Genomic DNA, 24,802 nt, shown 5'->3' with positions numbered 1-24,802 from the left:
CATGAGAGACTCCTGAACAAGTTAAAAAGCCATGGCGTAAGACAAGGAGGTTTGATAACAGGAGACAGCATCATGTCACCAGGCTGAAGCCGGTCTCCACCCAAGGAGGTTTTAATTCTCCCCAGTGCAGCTGCCACCATCTTGGTACACCTAAAAAACAATGAAATTGATAGGGCGAAAAGTTCTGCCTACTGACCAGCCCAAGTGGAGGGACATAATCGAAAGGGGCGCCCAAGTTTTCCTGAGAACGTCCTTGCAGGATGTCCCGGCGAAGGGGCGGGGAAACCCATATTATCGAAACAAGATGGGCGTCCATCTTTCGTTTCGATAATATTGTCGGGGACGCCCAAATCGCAAAATTTAGGTCGACCTTAGAGATGGTTGTCCTTAGAGATGGTCGTCCCCGATTTTTGGCGATAATGGAAACTGAGGACGCCCATCTCAGAAACGACCAAATCCAAGCCATTTGGTCGTGGGAGGAGCCAGCATTCGTAGTGCACTGGTCCCCCTGACATGCCAAGACACCAACCGGGCACCCTAGGGGGCACTGCAGTGGATTTCACAAATTGCTCCCAGGTGCATAGCTCCCTTACCTTGTGTGCTGAGCCCCCCAACCCCCCCCCCCCAAAGCCCATTCCCCACAACTGTACACCACTACCATAGCCCTAAGGGGTGAAGGGGGGTACCTACATGTGGGTACAGTGGGCTTGTGGTGGGCTTTGAAGGGCTCACATTTACCACCACAAGTGTAACAGGTGGGGGGGATGGGCCTGGGTCCACTTGCCTGAAGTGCACTGCACCCACTAAAACTGCTCCAGGGACCTGCATACTGCTGTCAGGGAGCTGGGTATGACATTCGAGGCTGGAATAGAGGCTGGCAAAAAATATTTAAAAAGTTTTTTTTTAGGGTGAGAGGGGGTTAGTAACCACTGGGGGAGTAAGGGGAGGTCATCCCCGATTCCCTCCGGTGGTCATCTGGTCAGTTTGGGCACCTTTTTGAGGCTTGGTCGTAAGAAAAAAATGGACCAAGTAAAGTCACCCAAGTGCTCGTCAGGGGCGCCCTTCTTTTTTCCATTGTGGGTCGAGGATGCCCATGTGTTAGGCACGCCCCAGTCCCGCCTTCGCTACACTTCCAGCACGCCCCCTGTGAACTTTGGTCATCACCGTGACGGAAAGCAGTTGAGGACGCCCAAAATCGGCTTTCGATTATGTCGATTTGGGCGACTCTTATGATCTTTCATAATTTAAAGTACAATAATATATACTTACTTTCTGGCTTGGGGCTGTGTTGGGTATGATGACGATGCAGCATTTTAATCAAACTTGTGGTGTGCAGAAGCTAGATTCTATGAGAAAGAAACCTGCACTGATTCTTTTCAAGTACAAGTAGTGGTCAGCTTTTAGTTTTAGTAGGGAAATGATATTACAATGAAATGAAGTTTGTGTATTAGAAAATAATTTGAGATACCGTATTTTTCGGACTATAAGACGCACCTAGGTTTTAGAGGAGGGAAATAGGAAAAAAAAAATTTTTCCTTTTTCCCTCCTCTAAAACCTAGGTGGTCCGGTGCGTCTTGTCCGAGTTCGGGATCACCCTCCCCTACTCACGTCACGCGATGTTCCCTGGTGGTCTAGTGACGTCGGGGCAGGAAAGAGCCCCCTCTTTCCTGCCCAGCGCGCTGCTCTCCGTCCTCCTGTATGCTGCCTGACGGTCTCGGCGAAATTCAAAATGGCCGCCGAGAATTGAAGTCTCGGCGGCCATTTTGAATCTCGCCGAGACCGTCAGGCAGCATATAGGAGGACGGAGAGCAGCGTGCTGGGCAGGAAAGAGGGGGCTCTTTCCTGCCCCGACGTCACTAGACCACCAGGGAACATCGCGTGACGTGAGTAGGGGAGGGCGATCCCGAACTCGGGAGGAGGGCGATCCCAAGCTCGAAACTCGCTACCTTCGAACTATAAGACGCACCCCCCATTTTCCTCCCAAATTTGGGGGGAAAAAAGTGCGTCTTATAGTTTGAGAAATATGGTATATATTGCTCTTGATCATAATATTTCAGAGCATATAGTCCTCACACTTAGTAACACCAGTATGCTTTTTTATTCTGGATTGTGCATCAGGCTGGTATAATGTCCGCAGTGTAGACCGGTGTCTGGACTCCTTTATCCTACTTTAGTAAGAATCTATATCATGATTGTCGTTAATCAGTTTTATAACTAAATACAAAATGGGAAATATCTCAGTTTTGTTTTCTCATGTTATTTGCGCAGTTTGGGTAAGCATAAAAAGCTGGTAATCATGATTTTTTTTTTACACATTCTCACAAAGTACCTGTATCAGAGGATATTTAACTACAGCTGCATTGACTTCGCAACCTAAATGTGCCAAACTTATTGAGAAGTCCTTGTTAAAGTGGCTCTCCCAGTTTTCAGCCTGTGTTTGCAGCTTCTGGAACTGGAGGGTAATAATCTCCTATGGGTTTAGCAGAGGGCTGCGGACTGCAAGCTCTGACAATCGCCAGTGGGCCTCATTGCTTCACATTCACACAACCAAACTTTAGGTTTCAGCTTTGGGCGAAGCCAGGCAATAAGTTTCGGCTGCAGTTTCAGTTTCGGACGAAAATGTTTGGACAGTTTCAGTTTCAGCCGAAACTGAAAAAAAGCAGTTCCTTGTCATCAAGCAGATGAAGCCATTTCGTATGGGTTGTGTCCATCAACCAGCAGGGGGAGATAGAGAGCACTCAACTTTTCACAGTGCCTCATGGCCAGCCAGCTCCACTGCTGAAAAAAAGCAGTTTTGGTCTGCCTCTATTTTGTAACAATAGATTTTGCACATTAATGCAAATCACTTTCCAGACCTGTCCAAGGAAAAGTTCCACATCTGGGAGATAATTTTATAAATATTTTCCATGTTTACCTCTCTGTTTTGCATGTGAACAAAGGGCTCGTATAAAATTCTACAGAGGTTTATGAGCATAAAACACCTACAAATTGAAGGAGTGTGCCTACTTTTACGAGATCATAGGCCTTCCTTGGACTGAAGTTTGGGTGGATGGGGCAGACTTGTGATATACATGTGTATTTTATAAAATACCTGGGTACATAAACTGAGTGCTCATATTTACATGTGCATCACATGCATAAATGTTTAAAATATATATATATATATATGAATACTCTTATGCATGGTGCTTAAGTGCTGTTCTACAAATACCTGCTCAACTGTAGCACATATTTGCAAGGAGGACATATCAGGGATGGACGGGGCTTTCACTTATGTGCGTAACTGACAAAATACTACATGCATGTTCCTGCCACACTTAGCTCTAAGGCTGGTGTAAGAGCACATGGTTAAATGTCAGGCATACTGTTAACACTAGTATTCTATAATGGAATGTAGGGGCCTAGATTCCTTTATAATAGGGTTTAAAACAGGTTTAGATCATTTCCTAAAAGAAAAGTCTATAAGCCAGTGGTTCCCAAACTGTCCGCAGCAACACCCTGGTGTGCCGCAGGGAACTCTCAAGGGTGACGCAGCACATCGCTCCCTACTTTCCCCTCCCACAGGTCCGGCATCTGCCGCTTCCTGCTTCTTACCCCACCGCCACTTCATTGCTTGCAGCTTACATTTTCAGGCCATCCGTAATTCACACAGGCACTGCGGGGACTTCCCTCTGCCATGTCCGGCCCTCACAACAGGAAGTTGCATCAGAGAGGGCCAGACACGGAAGACTGGGAAGGCCCCGGAGTGCCTGTATGAATTGCGGATGGCCCGAAAAGCTAAGCTGCAAGCACTGCAACGGCAGCGTGGGAAAGAGAAGGAAGCAGCAGCGATCCTGGACTGCAGGAAGGAAGGTAGCGAGCGATACTGGATTTGGGGAAAGTAGAAGGCTGCAGGGAACGGAAGACCTATGTGGCAGGGTGTGTGTGTGGAGACCCATGTGGTCGGGGGGGGGGGGGGTGTACAGAGACCCATGTGGCCGGGTTGGGGAGGGTGCGGAGACCCATGTGGTCGGGGATGTGCAGAGACCCATGTGGCTGGGGGGGGGGGGGGGTGCTGCGGAGACCCATGTGGCTGGAGGGGGGGGGGGGTGCTGCAAACCAAGAAAGTTTGGGAACCCCTGCTATAAGCTATTATTAAGATGGGGAAAATCCACTGCTTATTTCTAGGATAAGCATAAGCAGCAAACAATCTGTTTTATTCTTTTGGGATCTTGCCAGGTACTTGTGACCCAGATTGACCACTATCGTTAACAGGTCACTGGACTTGATGGATCTTTGGTCTGTCCCAGTATGACAACCCTTATGTTCTTATGCACTCCAGGCACCTAATTGGAAGCCACTAGTTACAGAATTGCCCCCAAAGAATGAATGCCGAAGATCAAGTGTAAATGCTATATGAACAAAAATTTGTGGGTGTAATATTTATAGCGGAAGAGTGTGTATACTTCTGAAAAGGTACAGTACCTATACAGAAAAAAGTATGGGGCCAATATTCAGGCCGTGGTAGTTAGCCCAGCTAACTGCCGTGGTCACCGCTGAACCCGGATATTCAATGCCAGGCCATTTCCGGTGACCGTCATTGAATGTCCGGTTTATTTTTGGCTGGTTAGAAAATAACCAGCTATGATGATATTCAGACTTAGCCGGTTATCTTCTAAGCGGCCAAAGACATCCCACTTATTCACGCTGCCAAATATAGCCGCTAAAGTGGGACTGAAAATCAACGGATAGCCGGTTATGTCAGCTGTTAAACCAGTTATCTGCTAGCTGCTAACTGGTGATCTTCAGCGGGAGATAGCTGGCTATCCCCCGCCGGATAGCTGGTTATGGGGTATTTAACCGGCCAGGTGCTTTTGAATATCTGGGGGTATGTGTGTAGTTATAAAACTTGTAGTTATGTGCCTGTGTAGTTATAAAACTTGATGTAATGTCTTCAGTTTCTGAAGTGACCGACATTTTGCATCTTGAAATCCTCTGATAGGTACGGACGGGGAGAGGGATCTTGGGGTGATAGTATCTGAGGACCTGAAGGCGACGAAACAGTGTGACAAGGCGGTGGCCGTAGCTAGAAGATTACTAGGCCATATAGAGAGAGGATGTTAAAAAAATGGAAGCGGTGCAAAGAAAAGCTACGAGAATGGTATGGGATTTGCGTTGCAAGACTTATGAGGAGAGACTTGTTGACCTGAACATGTATACCCTGGAGGAAAGGAGAAACAGGGGTGATATGATACAGACGTTCAAATATTTGAAAGGTATTAATCCGCAAACGAACCTTTTCCGGAGATGGGAAGGCGGTAGAACTAGAGGACATGAAATGAGATTGAAGGGGGGCAGACTCAAGAAAAATGTCAGGAAGTATTTTTTCACGGAGAGAGTGGTGGATGCTTGGAATGCCCTCCCGCGGGAGGTGGTGGAGAGGAAAACGGTAACGGAATTCAAACATGCGTGGGATAAACATAAAGGAATCCTGCTCAGGAAGGGATCCCCAGAAGCTTAGCCGGTGGTGGTAGGCAAGGCTGGTGGTTGGGAGGTGGGGATAGTGCTGGGCAGACTTATACGGTCTGTGCCAGAGCCGGTGGTGGGAGGCGGGGCTGGTGGTTGGGAGGCGGGGATAGTTTTGGGCAGACTTATATGGTCTGTGCCAGAGCCGGTGGTGGGAGGCTGGGCGGGTGGTTGAGGGGGCGGGGGTAGTGCTGGGCAGACTTATACGGTCTGTGCCCTGAAAAAGACAGGTACAAATCAAGGTAAGGTATACACATGAGTTCATCTTGTTGGGCAGACTGGATGGACCATGCAGGTCTTTTTCTGCCGTCATCTACTATGTTACTATTTGTAAGATAGTTCATATTTAGGTCTGAGGAGTAGCCTAGTGGTCAGTACATTGGACTGTAAGATGGTCCATATTTGATGTTTTCTTCGGCTGAAGGAGTTTTCTTGTGCATATTTACTTTGCTTCCCATAATAGCTAGAATACTTCACATCTGCTTTTCTTAGACTTGCCTTGTTAAAGCGTAGCATATCGTATGGTTCTTAGTGAGACAGTAGCCCTCTATTTTATTATTTATTATTTAGCAGCATATTATTTCTGTTCCTTGGCAGTTTTATAACCATTTTCACAGTAATGTGTTTTTCTGTGTAAAAACAAGCTCAGGCTCTCTATATTTAGTCAATTGCCATTGCACTGAACCACTTCTGCATTTTCCATCTCACAGATAGGCTGCAGAGAATACCTTCTCCTGCTTTAGACTTAGCCTGGCCTCAGAATGACATCCTATAGTATATCTCCTATCAAACTGAGCTCTCTTTTTCATCAAGCACTGCCATTTCCTCCCCTCACCCTCCCCACTGACAGTTTGAACTTCGTGGGTGTGGCTTGGATCTCTTTCAGGGAGAGAAAACTAACAACTTATAGCAGCAGCTTCAGAGACAGTGTTGCCAGGTGGGCGGTTTTACCGCCCAATTGGGCGGTTTTCCGCGACCCGCCGCGGGAAATTTTTGCCCGCGGCGGGTTGCGGTTTTTTGGGCTGGTTTTTGTGCTTCGGGCGGTTTTTTCGGCCGCGGGGGGGCGGGGTTAGTGACGTTTTTGGGTGGGGTTAATGACGTTTTGGGCGGGGTTAGTGACGTGGGAGGCGGGGCCGATGACGTGGGAGGCGGGGCCGATGACGGGGAGGCGGGGCCGATGATGTAAGAGGCGGGGCCGATGACGGGGAGGCGGGGCCGGTGACGTGGGAGGCGGGGCCGGTGACGGCGGGGGCGGGGTTTATGACAGCGGGGGCGGGGGTGATGACGCGGGGGTGGGGGTGTCAGGGGCGGGGTTTGTGTTTGGGCGGTTTTTGGGCTGTTTTTTGGGCTCCAGTGGGCTGGAAAAAAAATTTCCACCTGGCAACCCTGTTCAGAGAGCATTTTCCATCTCACAGATAGGCTGCAGAGAATACCTTCTCCTGCTTTAGACTTAGCCTGGCCTCAGAATGACATCCTATAGTATATCTCCTATCAAACTGAGCTCTCTTTTTCATCAAGCACTGCCATTTCCTCCCCTCACCCTCCCCACTGACAGTTTGAACTTCGTGGGTGTGGCTTGGATCTCTTTCAGGGAGAGAAAACTAACAACTTATAGCAGCAGCTTCAGAGAGCATTTTCCATCTCACAGATAGGCTGCAGAGAATACCTTCTCCTGCTTTAGACTTAGCCTGGCCTCAGAATGACATCCTATAGTATATCTCCTATCAAACTGAGCTCTCTTTTTCATCAAGCACTGCCATTTCCTCCCCTCACCCTCCCCACTGACAGTTTGAAGTTCGTGGGTGTGGCTTGGATCTCTTTCAGGGAGAGAAAACTAACAACTTATAGCAGCAGCTTCAGAGAGCATTTTCCATCTCACAGATAGGCTGCAGAGAATACCTTCTCCTGCTTTAGACTTAGCCTGGCCTCAGAATGACATCCTATAGTATATCTCCTATCAAACTGAGCTCTCTTTTTCATCAAGCACTGCCATTTCCTCCCCTCACCCTCCCCACTGACAGTTTGAACTTCGTGGGTGTGGCTTGGATCTCTTTCAGGGAGAGAAAACTAACAACTTATAGCAGCAGCTTCAGAGAGCATTTTCCATCTCACAGATAGGCTGCAGAGAATACCTTCTCCTGCTTTAGACTTAGCCTGGCCTCAGAATGACATCCTATAGTATATCTCCTATCAAACTGAGCTCTCTTTTTCATCAAGCACTGCCATTTCCTCCCCTCACCCTCCCCACTGACAGTTTGAACTTCGTGGGTGTGGCTTGGATCTCTTTCAGGGAGAGAAAACTAACAACTTATAGCAGCAGCTTCAGAGAGCATTTTCCATCTCACAGATAGGCTGCAGAGAATACCTTCTCCTGCTTTAGACTTAGCCTGGCCTCAGAATGACATCCTATAGTATATCTCCTATCAAACTGAGCTCTCTTTTTCATCAAGCACTGCCATTTCCTCCCCTCACCCTCCCCACTGACAGTTTGAACTTCGTGGGTGTGGCTTGGATCTCTTTCAGGGAGAGAAAACTAACAACTTATAGCAGCAGCTTCAGAGAGCATTTTCCATCTCACAGATAGGCTGCAGAGAATACCTTCTCCTGCTTTAGACTTAGCCTGGCCTCAGAATGACATCCTATAGTATATCTCCTATCAAACTGAGCTCTCTTTTTCATCAAGCACTGCCATTTCCTCCCCTCACCCTCCCCACTGACAGTTTGAACTTCGTGGGTGTGGCTTGGATCTCTTTCAGGGAGAGAAAACTAACAACTTATAGCAGCAGCTTCAGAGAGCATTTTCCATCTCACAGATAGGCTGCAGAGAATACCTTCTCCTGCTTTAGACTTAGCCTGGCCTCAGAATGACATCCTATAGTATATCTCCTATCAAACTGAGCTCTCTTTTTCATCAAGCACTGCCATTTCCTCCCCTCACCCTCCCCACTGACAGTTTGAACTTCGTGGGTGTGGCTTGGATCTCTTTCAGGGAGAGAAAACTAACAACTTATAGCAGCAGCTTCAGAGAGCATTTTCCATCTCACAGATAGGCTGCAGAGAATACCTTCTCCTGCTTTAGACTTAGCCTGGCCTCAGAATGACATCCTATAGTATATCTCCTATCAAACTGAGCTCTCTTTTTCATCAAGCACTGCCATTTCCTCCCCTCACCCTCCCCACTGACAGTTTGAACTTCGTGGGTGTGGCTTGGATCTCTTTCAGGGAGAGAAAACTAACAACTTATAGCAGCAGCTTCAGAGAGCATTTTCCATCTCACAGATAGGCTGCAGAGAATACCTTCTCCTGCTTTAGACTTAGCCTGGCCTCAGAATGACATCCTATAGTATATCTCCTATCAAACTGAGCTCTCTTTTTCATCAAGCACTGCCATTTCCTCCCCTCACCCTCCCCACTGACAGTTTGAACTTCGTGGGTGTGGCTTGGATCTCTTTCAGGGAGAGAAAACTAACAACTTATAGCAGCAGCTTCAGAGAGCATTTTCCATCTCACAGATAGGCTGCAGAGAATACCTTCTCCTGCTTTAGACTTAGCCTGGCCTCAGAATGACATCCTATAGTATATCTCCTATCAAACTGAGCTCTCTTTTTCATCAAGCACTGCCATTTCCTCCCCTCACCCTCCCCACTGACAGTTTGAACTTCGTGGGTGTGGCTTGGATCTCTTTCAGGGAGAGAAAACTAACAACTTATAGCAGCAGCTTCAGAGAGCATTTTCCATCTCACAGATAGGCTGCAGAGAATACCTTCTCCTGCTTTAGACTTAGCCTGGCCTCAGAATGACATCCTATAGTATATCTCCTATCACCTTCTCCCACTACTCCAACCAGAGTTACACCTAATCACACTGACCACCCTTCAACATCTTCTGTCCTTCTGTGACTGTTCTCTTGTGCTTGACTGCTTAAATATTTTAAATTTAAATGCTTTACTTTTTGTCTATTAGATTGTAAGCTCTTTGAGCAGGGACTGTCTTTCTTCTGTGTTTGTACAGCGCTGCGTACACTTTGTAGCGCTCTAGAAATGTTAAATAGTAGTAGTAATGTGAGAAACAGTTTGAGTTGCATTTGGTGTGATTTGCTTTCCCTTCATCAGTTTAATAGACGCCTCTCGATTCTGTTTCAGCAAGATTAAAATCAAACCTGAAACTGCATGGGATTATAAAAGAAAACCCTTGCCACAGATTAGATGATGCATTTTCATCCTATATAAGAAGGGGTTTTTTTCTGTTGAAATTGGAAAAGTCAGTTTGATGGTATTTTATCTTTTGTTTCCCCCCCAATGTTTTTATAAATATTATAAATATTGTTATGTCTGCAATTACTGTATATGCTTATTGTAAATCACTGAAGCTCGGTGAGTGGGCACTCTGAAAGGTTATTAAGTAAATAACTGAAGAGTGTTTCTGTCCCTGGTTTTTTGTACGCTGTCGCCCTCTGCAGGTTTGGTTTCTTGGCACAAGTGGAGCGAGGTGAACAATGTTGACCGTGCCACATATAAATGAATGGCAGTGAGTCAGTATGGTGAATTTATGTAGCATATCAAAAATGTTTGTTCTCCTTGGTTTTGACTTCCCTTTGTAGTCGTGCATACCAGAAGCACGACCTGTTCTCTTTATCTGTAAATTTGATATTTGTGATTTCCTTTACTGTAAATGCTGCAGTGAGAAATTCCTTAAATTAAAGAAAAGCGAGAGCACATGGAAGACTGATGCGCTCCAAGATGACAGATACTAATACAGCACATTTATTCTCTTGACAAAGCTACAGGCAAAACGGGACCCTGTTGGGAGATAAAAATGAGTGTTCTTTTCTGCATTGAATATAGAGCAAAGTACAATGATGACGGAGCCTTCCACGCAGAAGAACTGTGTGATTTAAAGCAATAATAAAAGCATTTGAGGATTTGGAGTGTTATTTTTTAAGCCTATGATGAGTTAATGTCTTACTGGATACTATATTAGAAAACTTCTATGAGTACCGGGGACATTTTTGAGGCTTTTTCCTCCAGTCTTTATTACTGAAATATATTTAGCACTTAATGTGATTCTCCACAGTAATAGACTTTGAAATTGACTTCTTTTATTGTAGAGTGTTCTTAATTAGTATTTGCTTATTTCCGATCTGACGAAGAAGGGCAACCTTCGAAAGCTAATCAAGAAATGTATTAAGTTATGTCCAATAAAAAAAGGTATCATCTTATTTTCTTTTCCATGTTTTATTTTGTTTGATTTCTATTGATAACCTTAAGAGTGGACTAACACGGCTACCACACTCCTCTACTTAATTAGTATAAAAGTCGGCAAAGATTAAAAGCCATTTGCATCCCTCTTGGCTGATCTAGAATGCTTGGTGGCAATTTCCAGAAGCAAACAAGCAAACGCCAAAAACGCAAAAGTGAAAGCGAAAGACACGTGTGCACAAATATGTGAACTCAGTTTCACAAATGGCTGCAGCTGCTTACATCTCTGTAGATAAACGACATAGCGAATGCCAGATGCATGAATAACGTGAACGGACTGTATATAATAATGAGTTGCAAAGCATTCGAATGCATGCAAAACACTTTATTATGTAAATCGATAACACAGCTTGATTCATAGGAGTTGGAGGCGCCAGTAGGGATAGGAGCAACTAAAGATCACTCCTGCCCTGATACTACACACCAGAGATTTCACCAGGTAGGTGAGGGGAGGGAGGGGAGGCCTATGAGAGGGTAGAGGTTCTTTGTGGGAAAGGGGGAGGCTCTTTGAAGGAGGCCTTGTCATGGGAGTGCTTCAAGAGGAGGAAGATGGTGCTCGGGAGGAGCGGTGTGTTTGCAGGGGAGGTTAAGCAATGGGGGAGTTATGTGAGTAGAGCTGACTAAATCAAATTTATACCCATTTAAAAGGTTGAAAAGTAGGGGCTAATTTCACAATGCCTGTGGTTTTATCTGTGTAAGAAATAGGCATTCCTGGAGCATAACTTGATGGGGGAGAAAATATACGAACATAGTTTCCCCATGTCTTTCCAGCTGAATCAAACAGTTCTCAATGTCCCATAACACCGGTAAGGAGGAACGAATGGGAGGAAAAGATTGACTGCCATCTTTGTACGTTTAGATCATAAAACCATATTTTCTGATCTCTGCTACTGGATGAAAATAAAAAGAGTGGGTGAGAGCAGGAAACCTTGTAGGAACTATGAGGGTAATTCATTTCTAAGGGGGTGCCTAGTTTAAGAAGATAAGTAGGCACTATTTTATAAAGACACATAGGTGCCAATAAGGGTAATTCTTGAAGCTGGAGCATAATTCTAGGTACCAATACATGCATAGGTTATAGAATACTAGCAATTATGCACATTATTGTTGGCAATAATTGGCATTTATGGGTGTAAGTGCTAGGTGTTATTCTACAAAGCACGTGCCAAATTCTCTTAGGGTCAAATTCTATAAATGGTGCTCAAAAATGGGTTTAGGAAAAGATGTCTATAAACGCGATTCTTTAAAGGATGCGCATGCTCTTTATAGGATCACGCTTAGTGCCGATTCCTGTGCCCTAGCTTTGGGCGCCAGACTTACAGCTCTGCAATGTGGTATAAATGCTGGCGCCAAGTTGAGCACAATGGCCCATTATTCCGTAGCAACATGCACAACTTTTTGAAATGTCCTTGACACACCCATGCCCCTTTGATGCCCGCACCCCTTTTTTAGAAGCACGCTGTGGGATGTAGGCACTTAGCATTGTAAAATAGTGCCCATCTAGATGGGCACAAAAATCCTAAAGTCCTAATCAGTACCAGTTACTGTAAATAATTGGTTGTTAGCACCCAGTTATTGATGGTTAAGAGTTTGTAATTAAGTTGTGCATGCATCTCAGGCGTGCACCCAAATCTGGGCTCCATATATAGAATCCAGGGGTTACTGCAGAACAGCAAGGGGGATGTACGTGTGTGCAGAGCATGGGCATCTTGCCATGTGATGTGCGCAACTTGTAGAAAACTATCACTTGTGTGTGTTGCATGGTGCATCTAAGTACCCCCACTTACACCAGCCATTGACCCACCATAAGTGGTTTGGCCAAAGTTTTGACACACCAACAAGCCTTTTACACTAGTCTATATAAATAATTTTCACCTCATTCTCACCTCCAATTCTGAAGCTCACTGTGTGGCAGGGAAACACTGAAGCCCTGTACTGTTGTAGCCTGTCAGCACCACTCACTCTCACTCTAACTCATACACCAGCCCTCAGCCACGCCCCATCCGGACATAATTCGCAACCCCAACGTTCTAATGAAGCCCCAAGCTCCACCCACTTCCGTGAAGGGTTCGTAACTTCATGGTGGTGAAGCCTCTCCACTGACCATGTCTCTCTGTCACGCCCTCGGGTCGAACGTGATGACGTCGAGGGCGGAACATTTTCGGTGCACGAAAGGAACACAACGGAATGGCCGGAGTAGGGAAACATGCTCCCCTGCCAATGAGTTACACACTCCCCCCTCCCTCCGATTGCAACACCCCCCCCCTCCGCGTTACTGCCCCCTGGACCCCCCTGCCGCGACCCTCTGGACACCACCCTTTCCTCCAAAAAACCTCCCCCGAAACCTTCGCCTACCTCTGCTGATGGAGACGAACTTCTCTTCTTGCCTGCGGGGCGTGGCTTGATGAAGGAGTATCAGTCCAAGTTTCTGTGCGTGCGTCTGACATCAGACGCACAAACAGAAACTTTCCACAGATGCTCATTCAACAAGGAACGCCCCGCAGCTGAGAAGAGAAGTTTGCCTCTGTCAGCAGAGGTACGCACAGGCTTTGGGGGAGGTTTTCCGGACGAAAGGGTGGTGTCCAGAGGGTCGCGCCATGGGGGGACCAGGCAGTAACGCCAAGGGGGGGAGGTCAACTCGGTGGGAGGGGCGTGAAGGGGGCCTTGAACTGGGAGGGAGGGGGGGTTGGCACTCGGCAGGGAGGGGGGATGGGTGGGAATTTCCCTTGCTAGTGCCCGTTTCATTGCATTTCGAAATGGGCCTTTTTTACTAGTATTCTATAATTGCTGAGGTGCACCAAAATGCCTTTAAATTGGCGCTAAAATGTGCCCCATTGTGGCACCTATATCAAGGTGCCAAGTTATAGAATTACCCTGCATGTGTTAGAAAATACTAGTGAAATCAGCAGCAGAAATCCTGCCTTCAGTGTGAGCATGGACATTTACACTCACTCAAGAGATTATTTAAGTACAAGTGTAAATCAGAACCATGTAAGTCCTATTTGTGAGGATGGAGTCAAGGTCAAACGCAGCAGTAAGATCAAAAGGTTCTACATAAATGGCCACTAGCCCCCCAATTCTATAAAAGTTGCCAAAACTTGCACATGAAATGTAATTGAACGAAGACCAGTTAGTGCTTTTTAACAAGCAATTATTGGTGCTAACTGAAATCAATTAACACGTACACGTGTAAATTTAGGCACATGATCCATGCCTACATTTTATGCACATCCCAGAAAAGAGAATGTGAAAATGGGAGGGTCATTTGAGGCAGAGTGTGGGCCTGGATTCCCTTTATGTGTGCATTTGTAATAATAATATAATAACTTGGCTCTTTCTATGAAACATCAATGTAGTTGGGAAATTTTTTTATAAATTGAGATTGGTGAGACATGTTAAACCTTATGTTACTCCTGACAATTTTTGTAAGATTGTTCAGTTCATTGTTTGTCCTATAATGGATTAGTGTTATGGTCTTCTTACAGGAGTTAAGAAAAATACTTTAGGTGCACTTCAGGTTGCACAAAATTCAATTGCTAGAGTTATTACTGTACTTCCTGATTCAATCATATCTGTCCTATTTTAAAATCTCTCCATGTCTGCCTATTCAGTATAGAGTTAAATTAAGATTATATTTCTTATTTTTAAGGTGCTTAACCATTATGCTAAGTATTTATCAGTTGGTGTGTCCGTTGAGATCGTCTCAAAAGCTGTTGCTTGAGGTGCCATCTTACCGCATGGTGCGATTGGAAGAATATAGGTCTTCTATTTTTTTTCATCATTGGTCCCAAACTATGGAACACTCTTCTAGTCAAGCTCCATGTAATGTGAAACATAGTGCAATTTAAGAAAGAATTAAAAACCTATTTCTTTCTCTAAGTGTTTGGGATGGAGAAATAGCCAGAACCTATTTTATCTGGTTTATATTGACATCTGAAATTTTTTTGGTTAGGTTTTATGATGATATTATGTTTGTAAAGTATTGATAGCTTGTTTACTTAATTGTGTATGTGAATTGTTCTCCACTTAGAATTTGTAGATAATGCGGACTATAAATATATTTTATTATTAGTAGTAGTAGTAGTAGCGCTTAAGCGAGGTTTTTTTTTCAATGCAATTTATAGAATTCACTCCTAGGTGTTTTAATGAAAATAACTCCGTTTATTTGAATTCATGCATCTTTTTAATCTTTTTCTCTGTCTTTCTCCGTAGATACATTTTGAACATCAACATGGGGAAGCAAAATAGCAAACTTCGTCCTGAGGTCATGCAGGACTTGCTAGAAAGCACAGACTTTACAGAGCATGAGATCCAGGAGTGGTACAAAGGTTTTCTAAGAGACTGCCCAAGCGGACATTTATCAATGGAAGAGTTTAAAAAAATCTACGGAAACTTTTTCCCCTACGGGGATGCTTCCAAATTCGCAGAGCATGTATTCCGCACGTTTGATGCTAATGGAGACGGAACCATAGATTTTAGAGAATTTATCATAGCCTTGAGCGTAACATCTAGAGGGAAACTGGAGCAGAAGTTGAAGTGGGCGTTCAGCATGTATGACCTGGATGGAAATGGATATATCAGTAAATCAGAAATGCTGGAAATAGTACAGGTAATGATCTTTTACTTGTACCGTAAATCGAGTACTTACAGATCAAGAGGACACAAATAGGTATGTACTGATAGCTGAAATTGTTTCCATGAAGTAGCCAACATTGATCAGCTGTGCAGCATTCACTAAGAGACATCCTTCGTTTTACCTTCTGGAAACACTGCACCTTCAAATGCACTATTGCCGTCATGAAAAGATCTTGGTTTCTTCAGCAGAATATTTGTGTGGTTAGTTCCGTTTCCCCTTGTTTTTCTCTTTAGTGTTTTTTCACATAAGAGAGTAGCAGTTTCTTTAAAAAGGTATAGATTTCCATCCAGTACTTCTTCAGGCCATCCCTGCTGGGGCAATGCATATTATCAAGAGTGTCTTTCTGCTGACTGGAGATAACTGAGTGCTGATTAGCTCCTGCTGGTGGTAAAAGATCTGGTATCCACTGAGAGAAAAGCAGAGCATTGAAATGACTTCTTAATAGCAGAGTGCCAAATGAATCTTGCAGTCTTGATCTTGATGAACAGTTTTCATCTTGAAAACTTTCCAGCAGCAGTTACTTGATAGCAATGGCCGTTATTGAAATGCTGTTAGTATTTGAGTAGAATGTGCAGTAATTTTGCAATTGAGCCAAAATCTGAAAAATTTATGCTTTTGAATTTAGGACTAACATCAAAAAGAAAACATCCAAGGCTGATGAAAGTATTATAAAAATATATAAGATGGCAGCAGTATTTTCATACAATATTTGTTGCAAAAATAATGATTTTTCTAGCAGTCTATATTTTAAAATGTTTTTTATTTGTATTTTTATTGTATTTAATGATATGTTCAGGAGGAAAAGACCGCAGTAAAGCACTTTCCCTTCTATTTTCATTTAGAGCAAAAGCACCAAATTTAGGGCCTTTTTTATCAAGTCGTGTGGCAACGCTGACGGAGCCAATTCAAAGTGAATGAGCTTTGTCAGTTCCCTGTTTATAACAATGAGAGTGGTACCAGTAGCGTACCAAGAGTGAGGCAGTAGGGGCGGTCCACCCCAGGTGCAGGCAGCAAGAGGGTGCATGGAGCGGTCCCCTGCCCCCTGTGACTTTGCTTCCTGTTCCAAGGCAGGAGACCGGCAGAGCCAACAACCGTGTGACTGATCCATGCACCCCCTTGCTAGGAGGAAAGGGGTGGGGGCAGTGGTGTGCTGGAGCGGGCTCTCAAGGGCTCGCGAGAGCCGTTTGTTAAGTTTTTAAGAATTTTGGGAGCCGGTTGTTAAAGTAGGCCTCCCCATGGCTACTTTAACAACTGACTCCCAAAATGTGTGCTTGGGCCCCCTCCTGAATTCTCTTTTACTTTGCTGGCAGTGATGCTGGCCCCACCAGCCAAGTAAATAGACTGCTGCTGCTCCCTGCTCCTTGTTTCTGACTCTGAGCATCAGGCTGGGACTTTTCATGCAAGTGCAAGAAGGTTCTATCATGCTGCTCAGAGCCAGAAACAAGCAGCAGAGAATGGTGGCAGTCCATTTATTGGCTGATGGGGCTCGGCAAAGGTATGCCTAGCGTGCCCGCACAAGGGAGGGGAGAGAGAGGCATGTATTCCACCCTCCCCCCAAATTTCAGGGCCGGCTATGTCCAGAGAGAGAGCCCGTTGTTAAAAATTTACCAGCACACCCCTGGGTAGGGGTGATGTGCCTTGGGGGGGGATGATGCGCCTGTGTGGGGGCACAGCGGCAACCTGCCTAGGGTGACAAGCAAGCTAGGTATGCCACTGAGTAGTACTAGGTGGTCCTTGCAAGGCTAGTGTTGTTTTTTTAGTTTTATATCCTGTTTTTGTATACTGCTTACCTTCCTAGCACCTTATAACTCCTTGATCCTGTCAACCTCTTTGTTTTTTTTATGTACTGTGTACAAGCATAGAAATCAGTGTTATATGATCCTAAACATTTTTATATAATAGCTATAGATGGGAACAAACATCTGTGAGCCATTTTGTCTATTGTGTGGTTAATATATGATTGTCTTTCTCTGCAGCATTCAGTGATGAGTTCAGGTCTCATAATAGGGGACGATAAGAGTTATTAGGTATATCTATTAAGGTAATGTAAGTTTTCTGTTATATGAGACATGTGCTTGTTGTGTGAGCACAGGGTGTTTTATCTATTCTCAACAGTTTATATAGTTATATATATATATCTATATATCTTTATCTCTTTCTCTCCCCCCCCCCCCCCCCCAATTTTATGCTTTTTCTTCCTCTTTAGTTTTTTTTTCCATTTTCTTCTTCCTTGTTATTTTCTTAATGTCTCTGTACTTTCATTTTAATGCATTTTGTAATACAGTTAGCTTATTCATGTTCCCTTCTTGTACGTGGTTGTGGGTCATGCGTCCAAAGTTGTTAGAATTGCCCCAATACGAGCATAGAGGTGCTAAAAGGTGTTGGACTAATAGCATAGCATCACAATTATACTATCCAAATAAATCTTTTGCCTACCGGTAGCTGCCGTTTCTTGCTCAGTGGTCTTCTCTTTTGGTTTGTGTTCATTGTAGTGTGCTCAGAACCGGGGATGCTTGTTTCTGTTTATTAAAATACTTGATATACTTCTCTTCAATATGCAGCAATCAGAGTAGTTTACAATCAATAATAAAAAGGCCAGGAAGAACAGAAATACAAATGATGACAGGAAAACAAGACTTGAAGTCATTTTAAATATCAAGTATGCTGACTGGCTGGGTAACTCTCTCAGATTCCCTACCTGGGTTTTAGATAGATTTTTATAACTTGTGCAGGGTGTTGTTTGTAATTTGTTCCATAACTTCATTTTTCTTTCCCTTCCCCTTTTTTGTGCAGTATTTAATAGGAAGAGTTCATTTTGACCTATATTCATTGTTTCATTCCATGTCGTAAGGATCAGTCCTGGTTTTACTCTGATGTATGCTTGGAGAAAAACCAGGACTGATCCTTACGACATGGAATGAAACAATGAATATAGGTCAAAATGAACTCTTGGATATGTAGTTCTGATTTTCATAGGAAAATCAACGGGACAATCAGAACTGCAAACCTATGTTTAGAAGAGGGTGAGAACTGGATTGGATTATCCGGTTCCTGTTGACATGAGCCAAAACTGATTATACAAAAACAGAACAAAAAGAATATCCCAAATCATATCAACTAAATTAAAACGGGGGAATCTGCAAATTTAGCACCATATGCAATTCCTTTTTTTTACAAAATTCAGTAACAGATACCTCATCCATGGTTATCTAGAGGGTCATTCTATAACAAAGCATCTACTATAGGCATTTGTTATGGTGCTTATTTTAAGCCTGTTCTATAAAGAAAAGTAAATGCCTACGTTTCTTTACAGAATACTAGCACAATTGGCTAGTGTAATTGCCTGCAACTAAATGTATGCACAAATCTGCATAAATAACAATATTCTATCATTTGTGCGTGTAGCTGTGTGCTCCATCCATCCATGCTCTACCCAAACTCTACCAATGCATCATGATCACTGGCAAAATAGGTGCTGTTAGAGCATGGTGTGTACTTTTTCACTAGCCGATATTCTTGGAGGTCATTTATGTAGAATAGCACCATTGATGCATCTTCTTACTGTTCTTACTGCCCCAAACTAGATGGTTCCTTATAGAATTGCCCCCAAAGTGTTTGGATAACGTGCCATAAATCATTTCTTGCACGTAGTGCCAATATTGTGCAGGATTGTGATGCACGTATATACATCATCTTTTATATGTAAGATTGTTTTTGCTTCTCCTGTTAGTGATGTAGTTCTACACCTTTTTATTTTTAGTGTATTAAAAGTAGCAAACCTTTGTAGCCTATGGCTATTTACTTGGGCCATTGAATAATTTAGTAGATCTCATCTTTGTCCATCTGTATTATGAGTCACAAGCTCTAGAAATCCAATTCCTGTTTAATTCTGCTGATGGCTAACTTGCAAGTCAAATCTAGGTGCAAGACAAGCTATAGCATTCCAAGCTAGGATTCAAGGCATATTAGATCAGGTTCAACCATCCTCAGATTCAAAATTCAAAGAAGATATTAAAGTTTAGAAACTTTGATGTGTTCAGACCAAAAAAGCAAATTGAATGGTAGGAATTATTAGGAAAGAAATATAAAATGAGACAAAGTACATTATAATGCCTCTGTATCACTACATGGTGTGACCTCACCTTGAGTATTTCATGCAATTCTGGTTGTCATATCTCAAAAAGTGTAGCAGAATTAGAAAAGGTTCAAAGAAGGGCGACCAAAATAAGGAGATGGAACTCCTCTCATATGAGGAAAGGCTGAAGAGATTAGGACTCTTCATCTTGCAAAAGAGATGGCTGAGGGGGGATATGATTGAGATCTACAAGATCCTGAATAGTATAGAAAGGGTAAAAGTGAATTGATTTTTTTTTTTACTCTTTCAAAAAGTTCAAAGACTGGGAGACACTCAATGAAATTACTGGTAATACTTTTAAAATTAATAGGAGGAAATATTGTTTTTCACAACAAATAGTTAAGCTTTTGAATTCGTTTCCAGAGGATGTGGTAACAGCAGTTAGCATATCTGTGTTTAAAAAAAAGTTTGGAAAGTTCCTGGAAGAAAAGTCCATAATCTGCTATTAAGATAGGCAAGAGGAAAACCTCTACTTTTCCCTGGGATTGATAGCATGCAATCTCATTACTCTTCGGGATTCTGCCACGTACTTGTGACCTAGATTGGCCACTGTTGGAAGCAGGATACTACGCTAGATGGTGGAAACTGTACAAAGCAGATCGTTGATAAACTGAGATGTATTTTATTAATATAATAGAATTAAAATATGTATACAGAAACTCATATACATATCATAGCCCGACACAGGCCGTGTTTCGCCCTACTGGTAAAATACATCTCAGTTTATCAACGATCTGCTTTGTACAGTTTCCACTTTGGAGTTTGCAGATCGTCTGCCCCTTTGTTTTCTTGGATACTACGCTAGATGGGCCATTGGTCTGACCCAGTATGGCTACTGTTATGTTTATTTGACTGGACCTTCATTTTAAGAAATCTGAGGTAGCAGAAGAGGTAACTATAAAGCTTAATCCTGTAAAACTCCATTTTGAAAAGAATGTGGAGGTCAGAAATGGGTTGACCAATTTCGGCCATTCAAAATGTCCTGAGTATTTTACAACATGCTTGTTGAATACAGAGTCTTTGTAAAATATTTGTAGGAACATACAGGAGTCCGTGTGTATATGCCAGCATGTTCAAGGAGAACAGCCATTTTATTTTAAAAAACATGTGCAATAAAAGAGAAGTGTTACTCAGTGTGTTCCACGTATAAGAACTTATATGGGTAAGTGCTGCAATTTGCAAAGCTACATATACAAGGGGAGCCTGTTAAACAGCAGAGCTCTACACTTCACATTTTGATCTTTTTAAAGTGTTTTTTAAGGTTAAAGAGATAAGCACTTAATGACCCTTTACTTCTTAAAACTCCAGAGCCAAACAAACAGTTAGCTCACATTTACAGATGGTTCAGAGGAGGTGAAAATGCTGATGGGGAAATTGTTTGAAATACATGTGCAGTGCCATTGTGAAATGGAAAGTACAGATCTATTTTAAAAGTGTATCCATAACATGTCCACACCACACCCGCAGGATATCCACAAGGAATGTGCTAGAGATAGATTTACATACAAAAGATATTCTGAAAACCCAACTGGCTGGGTGTGCTTCGAGGACTGGGTTGAGAACCACTGGACTACAATACTGGCATTCGCACACGTTTTTTTGCCACTTATACCTAAGCAGTTCCTTATAGAAATAACCTTTGCACACCTGTGTGTACATATCTCTCAGGCGTTTTATAGGTATAAGCTTTATCAACATGGTAATAAGGCTGATAGACTCCTGGCTTTTTTTAATTACCATCAAATGTAGTCACCATAAGATCCTGAATTTGCGGGATGAGGCGCGCAAGAAGGTCACAGCAGATAAGGGGATCAGTGACATTATTTCTTCCTTTTACAAACGACTACACTGCTCCATTAGTTGAGGGATGAACTAGTACCTTATACTAGAGTGGAGTGGAGTGGAGGAGTGGCCTAGTGGTTAGGGTGGTGGACTTTGGTTCTAGGGAACTGAGGAACTGAGTTCAATTCCCACTTCAGGCACAGGCAGCTCCTTGTGACTCTGGGCAAGTCACTTAACCCTCCATTGCCCCAGGTACAAATGGAAAGCATGGGGTACAAATGTAACAAAAATAAAATACCTGGACACTGTTCCCTTGCCCTTCTTAGAGCAACAAGATAGGGATTTTCTGAACTCTCCTGTACTTCCTGATGAGGTCTTGTTGGCCATTAAACAAAGTCCTTTGTTAAAGACCCTGGGGTAGATGGCTGTTAAGCTGAATTTTATAAGGTGCTGCATGAGGATATTGTTGAACCGCTTACCAATATGTTTAACTCTATGGTGGACTTGGAATCGATGCCGGCCTCTCTTAATCTTGCTCATATAGTGGTCCTTCCAGAACCTGGCCATGATCCTTCTCTTCCTGAGTCCTACCGCCCAATTTTGCTTTTGAATTATGAAGCTTAAATTATTTGCAAAACTTATGGCAAATCGTCTGGCTCGGCTCCTACCATCCATCATACATGAGGCTTGTTGTCTTTGTTACAGGGTGGTCCATAGCTAAGAACCTTAGGAAAATCCTTACTACGTTGGAATTTCGAGAAAGGGAGGATCTCCAATCTCAATAGTTTCAATACCGAAAAGACTTTCAGTTGTGTCCATTGGGACTTTCTTTTCGATTCTTTGGATAAATATGGGTTCTCTGGCCATTTTGTATCAGCTGTTAAGGCATTGTATTTGTCCCTCAGAGCAAAACTGCTGGTTAATGGAATGGAGTCAGATGATTTTAACCTCTTACGAGGAACAAGACAGAGTTGTCCTCTCTCACTGCTTCTTTTTGCACTGACTTCGGATCCCTTGATTACAGATGTTATGACTAATCCAGCCATTCAGGGAATACAACTATGTCAGGTTACCTTCAAGGTACCTTACTAATCTATTGGAGTTGCTCTTAGCATTACTGGAAATTTTCTAGGAATACAGCGATTATGCAGGCTTTAAATTATCAAGTTAGAGGCCTTTCCATCCTCTGCACTACTATGAAATTCCTGGGAGGTGCAGTTTCCCCTGTGCTGGACAGATTGTTCCTTTAAGTATCTAGGAATTTATTTGGGAATGAAGCGTCAACTTGATAGCTGGCAGGACTTACCTATGCCACTGATTGGTAGGATTAGTCTTGTATGTATGGTAATTTTTCCTAAGTGGCTTTATGTTTTACAAACGCTTCCTTTGCACTTGCTGCAGACAGACCTGAACAGCCTCAGTCAGTTAATATCTCATTTTTGTTGGATTGGCAAGAAGTCTAAATTGCAGTTTCAATTTTTAGCTGGAGGCTGGGGTCAAGGCAGTTTAGGATTGCCTAATATGAAGTTATACAACCAGACTTGTTTGTTACGCCATATTGGTCACTTAATGTTACACTATCAATATTATACCCCTTAGAAGATGGAACAGGCTAACTATGCTGCATGTAATTTTTACTCTTTATTGCATTGTCAGTGATCCAGCCTTCTGCAACATTGTCGTCGCAGTCTCTTGCTTTATCCACTTTGGGAGATGTGGAGTGTGCTCATCACAAACCTAAGGGGAAACCTTTCTATCACGGATCAACTTCCCATTTGGGGTAATCTAGATTTTTAACCTGGGATGGACAACAACATATTTGTTCTTTGGGAATGACAAGGCATAACCTCATTAGAACACCCCGAGTGGGAGGGACAGCTAATGTCTTTTGAGACTTTGCAACAGCGTGTTAATGTTACTTGGGGAAACAGATTTGCATATTGTCAGATAAAACATTATGTTGCTTCTCTGGATATTGGGAAACCGGGTCAGTATAGGGGACACCAGATCCATAACCCTTTTTTTGATATCTCTGAATTTGAGCTTTCAGTCTCCAGGCTCCATAAAGCACTTCTTAAGTGGGAGACTAGGAGAGGTCTTGGGGTGGTTAGGCAGAAGATTTGGGGCTTCCCTTGACAGATTGGGACCTCCTGACTAATCTTAAAAGTGTACCCTCCCTTACGACCTGTGCGAGACTTCGGGAGTGTTATTTTTGGGTCTTGTACAGAGCCTACTTTACCCAGCAGCAATTCTATTACTCGGGCAGTTCTTCATCGGCTCTTTGTAATAAATGCGGGCAGGCTGTTGGTTCTTTTATTCACTCTTTTTAGTCTTGCCCAGCGATTCAGGGCTTTTGGGGCAAACTTACCTGGTATATTGGGCAGTTATTGGATGGTGGGTTGCTATGGACAGTGGACCAACTGGATTACTGGATAAGCCCAGGACATTTAGGGGAATTGGTAAAGGTAACACCCTTCTACTGCGCAAAATGTGCTTGGTGGGCCTTAAATGTACTCTATAATATTGGACATTTGCAGAGCCCCCAGCATATTGGCATTGGAGGAATCAAATGCATTGATTAGCCATGTGGGAAGCTAGGGAGGCTAGGGGCTCACACATACATAGGAAATTCTTTTTGCTAGTCTAGGATTCCAACTTGAGGACCTTAAACCCAAGTGGATGCAGTTTGCTCCTTAATAAGTACATAAGTAATGCCATACTGGGAAAAGACCAAGGGTCCATCGAGCCCAGCATCTTGTCCACGACAGCGGCCAATCCAGGCCAAGGGCACCTGGCAAGCTTCCCAAACGTACAAACATTCTATACATGTTATTCCTGGGATTTTGGTTTCTTTATTTCCCCATTGGGGAGACAATCGTTTTCTACATTTCTTATCCGTGGTACCAGCTATCCTTCATTTTCTTTTTTCATCTGGGACGGGGAGGGTGTGGGTCAGTACGGGTTGGGGACTTCCTCTAATTTACTGCTTGTTGCTTGGATGGTCATTGAAACAAAGATCCTCTAGCTCTGGTTAACATCTAATGTTGGGTTGGGGGGAATGAGGGGTTTAAGGGCTTATTTGCTGTGTTTTTGGTGGTTCACATATTCAGGGGGAGGGGAAGGTTATGGTATAAGACTGTATAAATTGAAGTACATAGAACATTTTTTTTACTTTATACTGTCCATTTTGTTTTATTTCTAATAAAAATGCTTAAAGTAAATGTGTATATTTTGATACTATTTCATAGTAGTCCTATTATTAGATTTTAAGTTGCTGCTCTCAAGAGTGCCTAATTTATTTTATTCATGTCTTTATTTGGCCATTTTTACTATTATTATGCTGTTAACAAACTTGTAAGTTTTATGTTAAACTTTACCTTCTGTACAATGCCTTGGATGAATCTCTTCATAAAGACAGTTAATAATACCAATCTCTATATATAAAAGGCACCACCAACGTTCTAAATGAAGCCTCCAGCCGGAAGT

At 43.2% G+C, this 24,802-nt stretch overlaps 1 protein-coding gene across 1 annotated transcript in view; it reads left to right on the top strand.

The window, feature by feature from the left end:
- Positions 1-24,802, top strand: part of NCALD (neurocalcin delta) — a 151,602-nt gene that overhangs the window by 112,119 nt on the left and 14,681 nt on the right. The window contains exon 2 of the mRNA XM_030217463.1: positions 14,976-15,372. Coding sequence (XP_030073323.1) covers positions 14,976-15,372 — 397 coding nt within the window. The remainder of the gene's footprint in view (positions 1-14,975; positions 15,373-24,802) is intronic.

This window comes from Microcaecilia unicolor, chromosome 1 (assembly GCF_901765095.1).
Source record: "Microcaecilia unicolor chromosome 1, aMicUni1.1, whole genome shotgun sequence".
In the NCBI taxonomy this organism is placed as follows: domain Eukaryota; kingdom Metazoa; phylum Chordata; class Amphibia; order Gymnophiona; family Siphonopidae; genus Microcaecilia; species Microcaecilia unicolor.
The sequence above is the reverse complement of the archived record's forward strand: the minus strand, read 5'-3'. Positions and strand labels throughout refer to the sequence as shown.